This window comes from Cucumis sativus, chromosome 5, assembly GCF_000004075.3.
Source record: "Cucumis sativus cultivar 9930 chromosome 5, Cucumber_9930_V3, whole genome shotgun sequence".
In the NCBI taxonomy this organism is placed as follows: Eukaryota; Viridiplantae; Streptophyta; class Magnoliopsida; order Cucurbitales; family Cucurbitaceae; genus Cucumis; species Cucumis sativus.
In genome coordinates, this window is record NC_026659.2 from 21,506,968 (window position 1) to 21,522,224 (window position 15,257).

The 15,257-nt window shown below is 27.9% G+C and overlaps 1 protein-coding gene and 1 long non-coding RNA gene across 3 annotated transcripts; both read right to left on the reverse strand.

Moving 5' to 3' along the window:
* Positions 1-2,652: 2,652 nt before the first annotated feature.
* LOC101208640 (WAT1-related protein At2g39510) lies at positions 2,653-6,925 on the reverse strand. 2 transcript variants are annotated; one of them, XM_004142688.3, is made up of 7 exons: positions 6,672-6,925; positions 6,507-6,569; positions 5,594-5,710; positions 5,234-5,477; positions 4,526-4,687; positions 4,235-4,386; positions 2,653-3,012 (listed from the first exon to the last, which is right to left on the reverse strand). In XM_004142688.3, the coding sequence occupies exons 1-7, from the start codon at positions 6,863-6,865 to the stop codon at positions 2,820-2,822; spliced, it is 1,125 nt and encodes a 374-aa protein (XP_004142736.1). In that variant the 5' UTR covers positions 6,866-6,925; the 3' UTR covers positions 2,653-2,819. The 2 variants fall into 2 exon arrangements, with proteins under 2 accessions (XP_004142736.1, XP_031740967.1); XM_031885107.1 differs by lacking the exons at positions 6,507-6,569; positions 6,672-6,925 and adding an exon at positions 5,789-6,423.
* Positions 6,926-8,917: 1,992 nt separating this feature from the next.
* Positions 8,918-12,113, reverse strand: LOC105435516. Its single transcript, XR_969574.2, has 3 exons — positions 11,860-12,113; positions 10,861-10,942; positions 8,918-9,238 (listed from the first exon to the last, which is right to left on the reverse strand). It is a non-coding gene; the product is annotated as an uncharacterized LOC105435516 (long non-coding RNA).
* Between the last annotated feature and the right edge of the window lie 3,144 nt (positions 12,114-15,257).

Here is a 15,257-nt window from a genome sequence, read left to right on the forward strand (position 1 = left end):
ATATTATATATTGTGACGATCGACCCATTTGATAATGCTTTGTGCCGAAAATCCACCTTCAACAACTTGTTGGATTTTGGTAATTATTTTGCCTTAATTCAATTAGAAAGTGTGATTAACATTGAGTTTTTCATGATAGATTATTAATATATAACTAACAATATAACATCTCTCTCCATTTCAAAGGGTGGAGGGTGAATACTTTTTGTTGAACAAGATTAATTTGGTACATTATTAAAATTCAATTAGGTTTAATTTCACATGTCAATTAATTTGATGATCCAATTTATGATGACTAGGAAATGACAATATGCCTTTATACAAATGGTGTTAGTGGTTTATTTAATTAGAAAAAGAGAAGACAAAAAAAAGATTTTGTAATGATTAATAAAAAGACTATTTGGTGACATTAATATTTGATCAATAAAGTGCATGTGTGATTTGTTTTTGAGGAATAATAGAGTGTATGAATAATGAAAGAATAATTGATAAAATAATGCTAAGTAGTGGGAGAAGGTGTAAAAAAAATATGTGGTAGGAAAGAATCGTGTTTGATTTGGATGTTGCTATCATTTACCTTGAAACGTAGTTTAATAGATAAAGACATCGGTTCATATTTTCATGAAACATTTATGAGTGGTTACGTTCAATTTCTATCTTATTGATTAATTTTTAAATTAAAGAAAAACGTTATTAGAAATTAGTAATCTTAAAGAAATTTAAATCCACCACGGTATATTTATCTTGAAATTATTTGATAGTATAGAATTTTATATTAAAACCAAATGTCAATGAAAGTAATGGCATAAACTATCTATCTTATTTGAATGTAAAGTATTCAATATATCTTCTTAAGATGATGCATAGTTTAGTTTTACCATTTTTTTTTATTGAATCTCAACTTCATTTTATTATTGGATCGAATATTAACTCTTGCTTTTATTGGTTCTGATGATATATTTGACATCAAGTTATACAAATTTCAAAGCTAATTGACAATAATGATTAGAAGAGTAGTACTTTATCTATTTTATAAGAAGTATAAGATCGTTTTGATTTTTCGAATACGATTGTTTATGTGATTGTTTAACATGATGAGAAAGACACGTGAAAATGGTATCCATCTCATATTTCCATTCCAATTTCATATATCTTATAGATTTCCATTTTGTGAAATGTGGCATCCATATCATATTTCCATAAACAAAGAGGGTGTGGGGAATATGAGCTTTGATTTGAACACAAACCACTGCAAAATTTTCCCTATCTATTTTCATATTTGAGTGTTGCAACAATTTTGAGGTTGAATTAATGATTTAGCCTCTTTTTTGTTACAATTAAGTTTATTAATTGAAAAATAATTTCCATCCTTATTCGTACAACAACGATATTTTTGGTCAAATTCAAAAAACAAAAACAAGTTTAAAAAACCATTTCGTTTTTAGTTTATAAATTTTGGCTTCCTTTATTTAATATCACGAGAAAGTAGATAACAAAACAAAAAATTTAAAGATGGAATGAGTGTTTAAAAGCTTAATTTTTAAAAAATAAAAAAGAAAAATAAAATATTTAACCAACAAGTTGTTTTTGATATAAGGTGAGCCAATTTATTTATAAATATAACAAAATGTTGTCATTGTCTATCGTAGATAAACATTGGCATTTTGTCATAGTTCAAAGTATTTCGACCGGTTTTATTATCTCTCTTATCACATGGGACTTATGTAAATATTAAACAATTTTAATATTTATGCCGACGCAAAATTTATACATATATGTAAAATTTTAATATTAAACCATTTTAATATTTATGCCTTTATACAAACTTTGACTTAGGAAATGATATATGTGAGATTTGTGAAAACTTAGCGATCCTCAAATGTATATATACTACAAATGTTACATCGTTGAATTGAATATCAGTTTGATTTTTAATATAGAAGCTTATTTTTATTATATTTGTTCATCAATTGATTTAATTATCGATTAATTATTGGTCATGCATAATTAGATATTATTATTAAAAAAATTTGTTTATTTAACAATTACAGTTCATGTATAAAATTGTAAATTACTTATGCAGACAAAAACATATGAAAACGTCGATATACATATGTTTTTTACCGCATTTTGAAGAATGGTTTTTTATCGACGAAACATGTATTTTCGTCGGAACAACTTATATGCCAACTCAACATTTTTCGTAGGTAAAAATGCATTATACCGACAAAATTATGTTGCATCGACAAAACTTGTACGTCTCGTCGATAAAACTTGTATGTCAACGCATCAATATATGTCGGAGAAAAGATACATACGCCAACGAAATTCAATTTCATTGTCAAGAACTTCTTCCCACACGTACGAGTGCAGCGACAAAATTAATATTTAAATTCTTTATTTTGATCAATGGGACAATTAAAAGTATATCGATGAAATGAATATTTAGATTCTTTATTTTGGTGAATTGGCTTTCATTTTAAAATGAAATAGAATCAATTTGATTGAAAGGATAAGTCAACCATGAGGATCAAGCTAATATATATGGAATATAGAACCATAAGATTAATAAATTAAATTATATAGGTAAATCTAAATTTGAAACTTTTTTAAAAGTATAGATACAAGATAAGACAGAAAGTTTTGATTAGATTGAATAATAAGGTAAATTAATTAATAGATTATTGTAATTGGGTTTATGGAACAATAATTAATATGTGATACTTTGTTTATCTTTGCTGTTATACAATTACACAAATGATCAAAAAAGTTGCAATGTATAATTTCAATTGTTTCTCCATTTTGGAAGACACCATTACTTAATGGCTTATTGTTGAATCTAAAGGCTTCAACTGCTGTTTTGTGGTTCTTGAGTTTTGGATTGAAGTTGGCAATTCTTCATTATTATCATCATCATCATCATTATTTCCATTTTTTAATTGAAATTTATCTTTGCTTTTGCCCCACAATACCAAGTAAAGGCCTATAATTATCACAGCTGCACCAACAACCCTGAAAAATAAAACTATTTTTAGTGTTTTTCTTAGCAAAGAGAGTTGTAATTTGTGAAAAATATAATAATAAAGAAAAGTTATTTCTCAACAAAATTTAACCTACAAAGTTCTCCATAAAATGCAGGTTTGAAATCACTTTCTCAAGTTGAGAAAAGAGATGAGACAGTAGAATAGATAGCGTTTTAGTGATAATTAAGTGCATGATAACCTTTCTAAACAATATTGCAAAATTTATTAAACTTCCATTAATGATGCGATAGTCAATAATAGACTTTAAAAAATTAGATCTAAATTTTGCTATATTTTTTTTTTAGAAAAAATCACCCTTCATTTACCAACCTTTTAAAAAATTGAGCTAATTTTGAAAAACAAAAATAATTTAAATTTTTTGTTTTTGAAATTTGATTTGAGGTTGGAAATAAAATAGCCCTACTTTTCAAAAACAAAAATACGAAAAGAAATGAAATAGTGTTGCCCAAACAATAATTAAATTAATAATTAAGAAGTCCTTTCAAACAAAAAAAAAAATTCAACTAAGGAATCCACGGAAGATGTGGTCACAATTATTCCACATAAATTAGCACTAAAAGAACTTTAGTGGAGTGCTTGAAACAAAAAGGCTTATTTTTATTTATGAAAGTTAAAACACTAAAAATTGGAGAAAAAGAAAACATACAAGTAATCAAATAATAAAATATGATCAAGAATTAAATCAAATATGATCAAGAATTTAACAATAGTAAAATATGATCAAGAATTTAACAATACAAAAACATGTTTACAATTGGAAAACTCCCTATTTATATTGAACAAGTGTACTCTTAATGTTTACTGTGCATATAGAGCTAATAAAAGCATAGGTCAACAAGAGTTATTGTGTCCTTTTTACATTTTTTACACTTTTGTTTTAAATATCAAATATTGTCAACTCAACTCTAATACCCTAATACTTCTCGATTAAAATGTGAGAAAATTTTGTAAATGAAAAATACGGTACATATTTAAAAAATATAACAAACTTTCAAATTCTATCAATAACTTTCTATTAAGTATCTATCGGCTCATAGATATATTTAAAATTTTGTTATATTTTGATTCATTTTACTATATTTGAAAGTTTTTTTTAAAAGATATAGTAATGTCGTAAAAAAACCAAATTAACATGGAGAAGAAATATGACATTAGAATTAAATGGTTTGGAGAGTTATTAGTAGTGTTACCTTCCTAAGCGCAATGTCTCGGCAAATATGAACGAACTAATTATAGCAACTATAACCATACTAAGAGGATTGAATGCAGTTACAAACACGGGTCCTTTTAACTTCACCACCACTCCTTGAAGATAATAAGCAATCCCGGACGATATTATGCCCTGTAATTGACATAACCTTAAACTTAGTCCAAGTGGTAATTTATATGCATTTTTTAGGTTTGATCCTACTCGTACAATTGTCGTATTAAAAAATAAACGTTGATACATTAATTTAAAAAGATAAAGTAAAATTACTTACACCATAGAGGGCAGCTAAGAGTATGGAATCTGCATGTAAAACCCATGCAGATGGATTGTCCCATTCAAATGCTAAGGCTAAAATAGTACTTTCAACAGCTCCAGCCAAGCATATGAATGTTGTTAATGTGAGCTCAGCTGGATATGTTCTTATTGTATGTGCCTATAACACAACCAATGAAGCAATTAAAATTTTCTATTATAATTTTACAAAATACCAACTTTGTACTCTTGTTTTAATTTCAAACACGTCTCAACCTTTTGCAAATGTTTCAAAATTACATTTGAAGTAGAAATGTTTTGTGGTAGCGTGACTATAAATATATTGGAATTAGAAACTTGAACACTGTCACTCATACTAATACTGTACTCATTCCAATCTCAATTTCTTTCCGATATTCTAAAGAATATAATAGTTTACTTACCTTTCCAATATAGTTTTTTAAAAGAACATTTAGCAAAGGTCGAAGAATAACAAAAGAATTATATTTTAAAGAATAAAGGCCTTTTTAAAACATAAAAAAGAATAACATGGACTCGTCAATTGGTTTTTTGTTTTTAAAAAATTAAAACTACACAGGCTCATTATTCACCTTTCAATTCTTGTTCTTTTTGGTTATTGGAAAAAAAAAATGTAGATTTTGAACAGTTGTTTTTCTTTTTCTTTTAACTAAAGAAATTAAATAGAAACTAGTTATAAAATTTGTACCAGAAGAATGGTGAAAGCTGAGGAGCAAATACTTGAAATGGTGATAACAATGGCAGCTTTAACAGGTTGTTGTTTATTTGGAAGAGTAGAATAAGAATGAGGATTTAAATTATTTTGGTTGGTCCAAGGCAAACTCAATAAAGGTCCTTTTAAAAGTGTCATCATCATAGCTCCTCCAACTGTTACTAAAGTCCCTAAAATCTTTGCTTGGCTTCTTAAGCTTCTAATATTCACCTTCTCCATTCTTCAGAAACACATAATAATAATCAATTAGCTATCCATCAATAATATCAAAATTAGAATTAATTAATCAATGAGCTCTCTTTGAATTTAGCTATCTATCTATATATATATATATACCTACAAATCCAAGCCATTAGAAATGCAAAGGCAGGAAGAATATTGCACATGGCTGTTGCAAAAGTTGCTGTTGTGTATTTAGTGCCAGAGTAAATCAAGCTTTGGGCTATTACTGGCCTGTAACACATAAATTTGAGGTTAGTTTCTAGTTATTTTATCGAAGCATGTCATACCCAACGACCATGTGTAACTCACCGTTTTATAAAGGTATATATATGAAAACTCTTTATAAATATATATGATTTCACTGTAATAGTTACATATGACATAGTGACGATGTTGTTATCCTCCTAGAGTCCTCGCGCACATATCGTATCATATATATATATATACTTGTTTATATGCTGAAATAACTTTAGTATGCCCGCGCAGCATCCCTTGTGCTCGTCCCTCCATACCCTCATCTGGCCACCAACCTGACTCTTTTTGCGCGCACCCAGTCTCTCACCAACCCACCCATCTTGCATACACCATGCCCACCCCAATCTCTTACAAGACACCATTTAACTCAAAACTTTCGGTTAGTATTTAAAAACAAATTTAATATAATATTTGACTAGAGAAGAAATAAAATGGTTGGAGGGGTTGAATACAAGACCTCTTTAGACCATCTCATTTATGTTTATAAATAAATATAAATTTAATATAATGTCTAACATCATGCTTACCCACCCTTCCTGCTTGCATAATACCCCTAAACACTGACGGTGCACAAGGATGGGTTGGATGAGAATGACACATGCGCTAGCATTGCACACACAAGGGTGAATGGTGGGCATGACACATGCAAGGGTGGGACTAGTCTCGCCTCACAAAGACGGACACGCTCACGTAACTATTACAGTAAACTCATTTATGAATATATATATTTTCTTAAAAGAGAGAAAAAGATGAAGGGTGGTTGAGTTCTTACTCGAGTAAGCCGAGGAGAAGAATCTTGGCAAAGATGGGGAGAGTCATCTTTGGTCTTATTTTCCTGCCATGGAAATGAATGAATGAGAATATACATATGATAGTTAAGTATCGTTATTATACCCAAAGAAAAAACACACACACATATATTGATATATATATATACCTATCCAAAACGAAAGCAAAAGGAGCAACAACAATGGCACCAATAGAATAACGATAAACAATGGTAACAAGTTGGTTCATTCCTTGGTTTAAAGCAGCCTTAGAAATAATAGACATTCCTGCTGATGCAAATCTTAATGCGATTGCTCCCAAATATGGCTTTGCCTTCTCAAACGTTTTACCTATCTTCTCCATTTCTCTCTCTCTCTCTCTCTCTCTCTAAATTTGTTTATGTTCAATCAAAATAAAACCACTAGTGACATCCCTTTTATAAATAAGTCCTTTGGGTTTATCATTCAAAGTCATTAATTAGGAATAACTTTTTTTTGGTTTTGTAACTTTTGAATTTTTTTTCTTTTTTCTAAAAGAAAAAATACATATGGAGTATTACATCATCTTTATATCCTTCTAGATAAAGAATCTATCTTTGATTTATGATTAACTCAATTAAATAAAAAAAAATAGACTGTTGACGTTTTTCATTTTAAAAACATCGATAAATTGGTGATTTCAAGGATAAAACATCAAGAACTTTTATTGAAAGGTAAAGGTGGGTCAAGTTTTGAAACGTTTCAAAACTGTCAAGTGATACGAAAAATGTCAAATAGTATCTAGTTTTGTTCATGTTTTGAAAACGTAAAATAAATTTAAGAAAATGCGGAGATGGGTGAATTTAAGAAAAAAACTTGGTATGGAGGCCTTGTATATTGGTATTGTTGTTGAAATTAGTAAATTTGAGTTGGGATGTTCACTGATTTTTCAACCTCTACAATTTACTTTGCCCTTCCATAGAATTTGTGGGGGGTTTGTTTTCTTGCTTTGTGTAATGTTTATGAGAGGGTGTTTGATTACTCCGTATATTTGAATTCAAATGCTTACTCTATTCCATTCTCTACAATTTTCTTTTTTAAAATGCTCGGAAAGAAATTTAGTTTGAGTTTGTGGGAAGGTTGTTTGGCGTGTGAAGTTTTTTCTAATTTAAAAGGAAGAATCTCTTAACAACCATCCGATTGTAAATTGTGGTATATGAATTCAAATAAGGATTATTAAGACAAAGACGGTGTTGGCACCGTTTCTACCAAAGTTGCATTTGTACCATAGACTAGATATTGAGTTTCGGTTTACTTGATTAATTTCTTTGTGGTCGATATTTTCGTTTTAATCCTTTTGCTATCCCTCTCCCTTCCTAACATAGGTATTGTAATGTCAAAGGCGTAGCTTTGGAAGTTCAACTTGCTGAAGAGAATGGTTGCTGCCAATGGGTGTGAGTTTTTGCTTCATATAAAATTGGTATTAATTTTGGTTTGAATATATTAGTTTGGCTTTCTAATATTGAACAAAACAGAGAAGTTAAATTCTTAATCAATTCTTAATCAATTCTTAACCAATTCTTAATCAAATTAAATTACTTATCATTCAATAAAGTACGAAACTTAGGACGTACGTAATAATAGAAAAGCTATAAAGTAGTAGGGGATTAGGAAAGTACAAAAAAAATAAATAGGGTTGGGGTTTAGGGTTAATGTTGAGGTGTTGTTCTAATTATTAATTAATTTATAAATAAATAAAGTTAACAAAAAAATTAAATTCTTAATCAATTCTTTTTCTATTAGGATAAGTAATTTAATTTGATTATGAATTGATTAAGATTTTTTTTTTGGTTAAATTTCTAATAGTGAAAATATTAGAAAGCCAAACCAAATATTCAAACTAAAATTAACATCACGTTGCTTTATCTTTTCTTTTCAAAAGATTTTGAATTCAAAAGGATTTTGTAAGTACAGTTTTATATGAAGGAAAATGTCGCAGTAAGACACCACCATTTGGTAGCAACCATTCTAGTATATGGTATATATGGAAAATAATTAACTACTCGATAGCTAAAGAAACATAAAGATCAATCAATACGGAAGGGTTTAATAACCCACTTCGACAAGTTTGGCCGATGTTTGGAGAGCTTTTTGGCTCATATAAAAAATATTATTGAGGTTCAAAAGTTAGTAAATTAAATCTAAAACTACTTTGATAAGTTATTACCACAACTTAAAATAAACTCAAACTTCCCCTAAAGGTAATCGTGACACTACAAGAAAATCGGTCTACTATAACAGTTGTGTATCTCACAAAATGGAAGGGAGAAGAAAAAACTGTCACAAAATGAAAAATTTTGCGTTTTTTGCCGGAAAAAACGAAATTTTTCGGATAATACTTCTCGCGACAGTTATGTGATGTTATAGAATATTACCATTAAATAATTTATTATTTTATATTTAAAAAAATTAAAATTACAACTTTATATTTTAAAAAAAACACACAATTTCCCCTTCTAAACCCTTAATTTTTCCCCAATCCATTCCTTCCGTGCGCGTTTCTCCCCTAAATTTCCCCTATTCCTCCCGTGCGTGTTTCTCCCCATTCCGGCCATCTTTCGCCCCATCATGAATCTCCTCGAAGACGAATTCAAGCTTCCCCTGAATTCATTGACTGCAGTACAATTATCTAAGCCTCCATTATTCATATTTCTTATCAATCGATACTCTGTCAAATCATTTGACAATCTTCAATAATCTGTCATAAGTCAGAAGGTAACTGTAATACTTTCAAAAACTTCTTCGACAAATACTGCTTTTCGAATTAAGGTCCAGTGTCATCAAAACCCAATCTGGCGAGCAACAACAATATAGATCTTCCTTATCTTATTGGTTAAAAGATATCTATTAAGATTCCTAATAAATAGGTCAATCTTTATCTTTTAAAATATAAATAATAATTTATCCAACAAACTTCTTAATAAATAGATCAATCTTCAAAATCTTTATCTTCATAAAAAAGCCATCGATCACTAAATGTTAAGAAAAATTCTTATTTAATTCTTTTTGACAAAAAATTCAACAAACTCCCCATTTTTGTTAAAAAGAGAAGAATTCCTTTTATGTTCAATCAAAACCACAACACCAAAAGAAACATCATAGAGATGATAATAAGAACCCACCAGAACATAACTTCCAACAATCTACCAACATAAAAAACTCCCTCTTTGAACACAAAAAGAATTCACTATGATGGAGGTACATATTGATCAGTCAACACATTGATGAAGATTCACAAATCATCGGATTCCACAGCTAAGTGTTGATACTTTGTGAGGCAACATCACTAGGAATTGAAATTCCTTCTAAAGAAATATTGAAATCCTCTAAATCAAACATTCGAGCTTCCCTGAAAGGCCATACATTGTGCTTAATATCAGGAACATGAGAGCTCTGGAATAGCCTATAACTTAGCGACAGAGTCCTCGGATTTGGTCTAGGAGTATCTACGAACATATGGTCAACTATATGAATGATGAGTAGGAACACTCTTAAAAGACTTTCTCTCATTCGGACTCCATGCAAGTTAATTATGATATTATAATATTCTGGAACAACTGAAGGATCTTGATACTTTGCACGACAAGTATTCACCATTGTTCAAGCTTGAAAGAAATGGAAACAATCTTTCCAGCCAAAAACACAAGAAGACGAAGATGAATGGACAACGGTTGCAAATAAGACTAACTTCCAATTTTTCTTCTTAGGTAAAAACAAACGAGCCAAGAAATAAATATGGGTCTTTCTCATGAATTAATTTTAAGGCCATCAATAGTCTTCAAGATCTTCTTTATAAAAAGATATAGATAAAAGATTCTAGAAGTCACAACATACTCAAACGGAAGCAAGAAAACATCAAAACATAGACAACACCACGGTAGACAAAGCATATTGCCCCTCATTTCATAATCTTGAATAAGCTTTCTTCTTGAAACTTCAAAAAACAATACTTCATAAAATAATCTTGAATAACACATCAGAGCAATCTTCAACAAATACAATTTAAGTGTTCAGATAACTCAAGTTCTTTTAAAATAAATAGGTCTTCAATAATTATCCCAACAACAAAAAAAAAAAATCCAACAAACTCTTTCTTTGCAAATAAAATAGAAAACTCATTCTCTAGCAATTACAAGACTTAGTTTTATTTAACTTCCAATGATAGCAGTTACCAGGTTGACACATACCCCTCATAACTTCAGCATTACTTACATCAATCACTATGCAATCTTCTTTATAGAAATTCACAGTATACTCCTGTTCACACAACTGACTTATGCTTATAAGATTAGCAGTAATTAGTCCTTCAAGATACCTTACCTCAAATCTAGGGAGATACTGACTAACAATGTCCCCTTTGCTAGAATTCATCCTTTAACGGCATCACCAAAAGTCACATGTTCTGAAGAACATTCAATTAAATTGGAAAAATATGAACAATTACGTGTCATATGTCTTGAACAAATACCGTAAAAAAAACCAGTCGTACTCAATTTTTGAGGTGTGCAAAAACATCAAGAAAATATTAGATACTACTTGACATGCAAAGCACATACCACTTAACAGTTTTTAAACGTCAAGAAAGGCCATGACATGAATTTTTTTCGAAAATTAGCCCACCTTCACCTTGTCATAAAAATTCTTGATGTTTTTCAAAACATCAAGTAAAAAATAGATACCAGTACTTGACATTTTTAAAACGTCAAGAAAGGTACATACCACTTGATGGTTTTGAAACGTCAAGAAAGGCCCCAACGTGTGCAAAGTTTTCGAAAATTTGTCCACCTCCACCTTTTCACAAAAAATCTGACATTTTATCTCCAGAAACACTCGTTTTTCTGACGTTTTTTTTCAAAATTGTCAAGTATTTAAAATAACAAACGTCAAAATAGTCTATTTGATTTAGGAGTGTGGGCTAATAGTAAAAGAAAGATAGAACATATGATGCCTTGTTAAGAACAAATATGACAAGAAGTTGCATGAATAAAAACAAAGACATAAACATCCTTTCATTCTCTGTCTTTTAGAAATTTGATCGCCATACCTAAAAGAGTTCGATTCTAATCTAAACGTATTTTTAATAAATTTTAAATTTAATTCCAAACAATAGTTAAAGTTGAATATTTTAAAAACCAGTCCCATTGAGCAATTTGTAGTAAATTTAAGGAACATATTCACATTTTATATTTTCTTTAAAGATAAATATTATTATCCAACAAATTTTTATATAAATTGATTTTGAGGAACCAAATTTTAGATTTATTGAAAGCATGCATCTTTGTTAGATTGAAGATATAGTTGGATGGTTGGTTGTCTTACTTGCATGACTATACAGACAATTGTGCAAATATATGGATGGTGATGAAAATGATGTAGCAGACACTCTTCTCTCTCTATTGCCACATATTCGGACTTCACATTGATTTCCTCTTCACCAATATGATCAGAATGATTTGGGTGGCAAAGCACTTGGTAATATTTGTAAGAATTTGAATGAAGAATAACACTTTTTTTCTGGTTTGCCTTTGAATCCTGCCATAGGAAAATCGGATATTCAATCTGTGATTATTGTAGATGATAGAATGGAGATTTTTTTTATGTGAATAGATGCATGTTATATAATTCCATTTTTCGATATACCACTTTAATTTTTTTGGAAGACGTATAATATCATGTAATTGATTTAAAGGTTATGGAGATATTGCATCGATGCTCATGAGATATGGACAACTAGATGCTCACTTGTGACTTCTTTTCATGATAAGATGCCATTACTTAAATTGAGTGACAATGCATCAATGTCAAAATTACCAAAATGAAAAAATATGGATTGAAAAAGAAAAGATAAATGTATTGAATTAATAAATAAAATTGATGGTTGGACCTCCAAGCTTAAATAAAAGGGACAGTTTCAAATATTATAAAGCAAAATTCATCCAATTTCTTTAGCCCTTGCTTAATTTTATAAATAGGTTTTTTCTTTTCTCTATTCATAAAAATTCCCCTTAAAATGGATTGAATTTTAATCTTTTAAATAAAATAAAAGAAAATTTACCTAAATAGAAGAAAATGAGAAGTATTTACATTTTATAAAAAAAAATGGATACTTCAAACTTCCGTTAAAATTTTGGAAAATATTAAATTCTAAAAATATTTTGATTTTTAATAAAATCGCTTGAACTAGATATTTTTTTTATAACTTTTCAAACGATTTTACCTTTTCATAGACGGAAACTTCTTTTTCTCATATACAGTGTATTTGTGCAGAGTAAAATAATCCAATATAAACTAGAATCATGAATACAATGTATTTACGTATCATTCAATTTTATAAAAATATTAAATAAATATTTATTTTCAAGATTGATCTCATTTAACCAACATCGGCTAGATCTATACCTTCAAATTATACCAGATTTTCGGATTTGTAGACTTCAAATCAAATTATTAACAATTTATTTTTATTAATATATAATAATAGCTATTTAATTCATACTTTTTTGCTATCCATAAAACGATTGATAATATAATTTTTTCATTGTACGTTTCATAGTTTTGGTCAATTTTTAGTAACTTTTTATTACAACAAACAAATACACAATTTTTCATATTTATCATTCATTGTTTTCAGATTATATAATATTTTATCATTTGATTTTAAAAGTTTTTTACACGCACGAGGTGGAGCTTCCCATTAATGATAAGTTTTTTAATCTTTATGCTTTTTGGGAGAATTTTTAATTTTTATGTAGCATGTGTTATTTCAATTATATTATATTTGAGATTTAAGTGAACGATTGTATTTTCATTTAAGAGATTGTTTCATTTATTTATTTTCCTAATTTTTATGTTTTGCTACTCTAATAATTTAAAATTATTTTTGCTATTTTTTTCAAAGTAAAGCTCATAATTTGCTATTGTTCTTGACGGTCCAAAAATTATTGCTAATAAAACAAATTTAAAGAAAAAAATAGAGTTACCGAACACAATTTAAAAAGTTTAGATACAGAGGGTTCGTTTCGATTCACTATCGAACAAATTATACTTTTCAAAATAGTGATTTTATGCAACCATCAAACACTTCAGCAAATATGTTCGGATAAAATCGATTTCAAAATCTCTATTTTGAGTGGTTGGGACGTACTTCAATTTTTTTAGAAAAATTATAAATATGATTTAAATTTAAAATAAAAAAATTTATATACATATATTAATTTGTTTTAATTTTTATTATTAATACTCTTTAGTTTAGATATTCGTTATAGATATATATAAAAAGTACATTGATAAATATCTAAAATAAGGAATATTAATAAAACAAATTAAATGATATATAATTGCATGCATTTTTTAAAATAAAAAAATAAATTAAAATATTTTCAAATGTAGATCATGTCACTAATAGTCTTTTATCCATATCAATTACTATCAGTAATAGAATTTGCTATAGATTGTAAATATTTTGTAAAATCTACAATTTTTAAAAAATCTACTTAAAAAACGTGCAAAGTTGAATATTAATAAAGAGAATATTATAATATATATTGTAAATCGGAGAGAAAACAAGGGAAATATTTTTTTAAAAAATTAAATAATATAAATGTGTCATTTAAAAAACAATTAAAATTTGAAAATCAAAATGAAAACTATATAATATGTGTTAAAAATAAAAGAGAAGAATTGAACGAATAAAACTTGGGCTTATCAAGTATAGAATACTTACACGATACCTCAATTTCGTTGAATAACAATTTGTATGAACGTGCGAATTTAGAGGCACATGCTCTCTTCCATTAATGATTTTTGCATTTTAATATTAATTTTGAAGTACTAAATTATATTATATTAAATAATATTTTATTTTACTAATTTCTTGTTCTTACGACCACTCCAAAACTGTTCGATTATAACTAAACTATTTTTATGAAACTAAGTTTCAATGATTTCTTATTTAAATTCATATATATTTACTTTATAACAAAAATCAAGTGAAAATTGTCGATCTTTCTTTATTGCTACAAATACAGTGAATATTACTAAAGTACCAATAAAACGAGATATTCTTTTAACATTTTTTAATATGTTTATTACATAGTGTTTTGTGTTCCTATATAAAATTTTTGTACATACCACTTTGTGTACGTACATGTTTTTTAAAAGTTAAAGGAGGCACTTGCTCCATGCTCTCTCAAGATTCGTCCCTAAATATGAAAATTTTATCGAATCATTCCATCATTTATGAGATTTTCTCAAATGATATTTACTAAATTTTAATTTTTTAAATTAAAAGAACTAAGTTTTAGAAGTCAATTTAATGATTTAACAATATATTCTTGGAATAAAATAGGAATATGTTGTTTTGATAATCAATTTTAGTTTCATATATAATATTACTTATTATATTCCTTCTATTCATAGGTACTAAAGTGAAAAGGAAACTAAATTTAACATCCATGTTGGTTTAGATAAATGTGACATGAAGTTGAAGAATGCTAAAAAAAAAAAAGTATTAAAAATAAAATTAGATTTTTCTTTTGTTAAAATATATATTTTTAAATTCATCTAATTTCCATTTAATTTATTTATTTTAAAATATTACAATTTTATATCTTAAGTTTTGTTTCGATTTAAATTTGATCCATAATTTCAAAATATTAATTTCGTTTAGTTAAATTTAGTTCCTAGGTTTTAAGATATTCTCTATTGATTCTCATCTT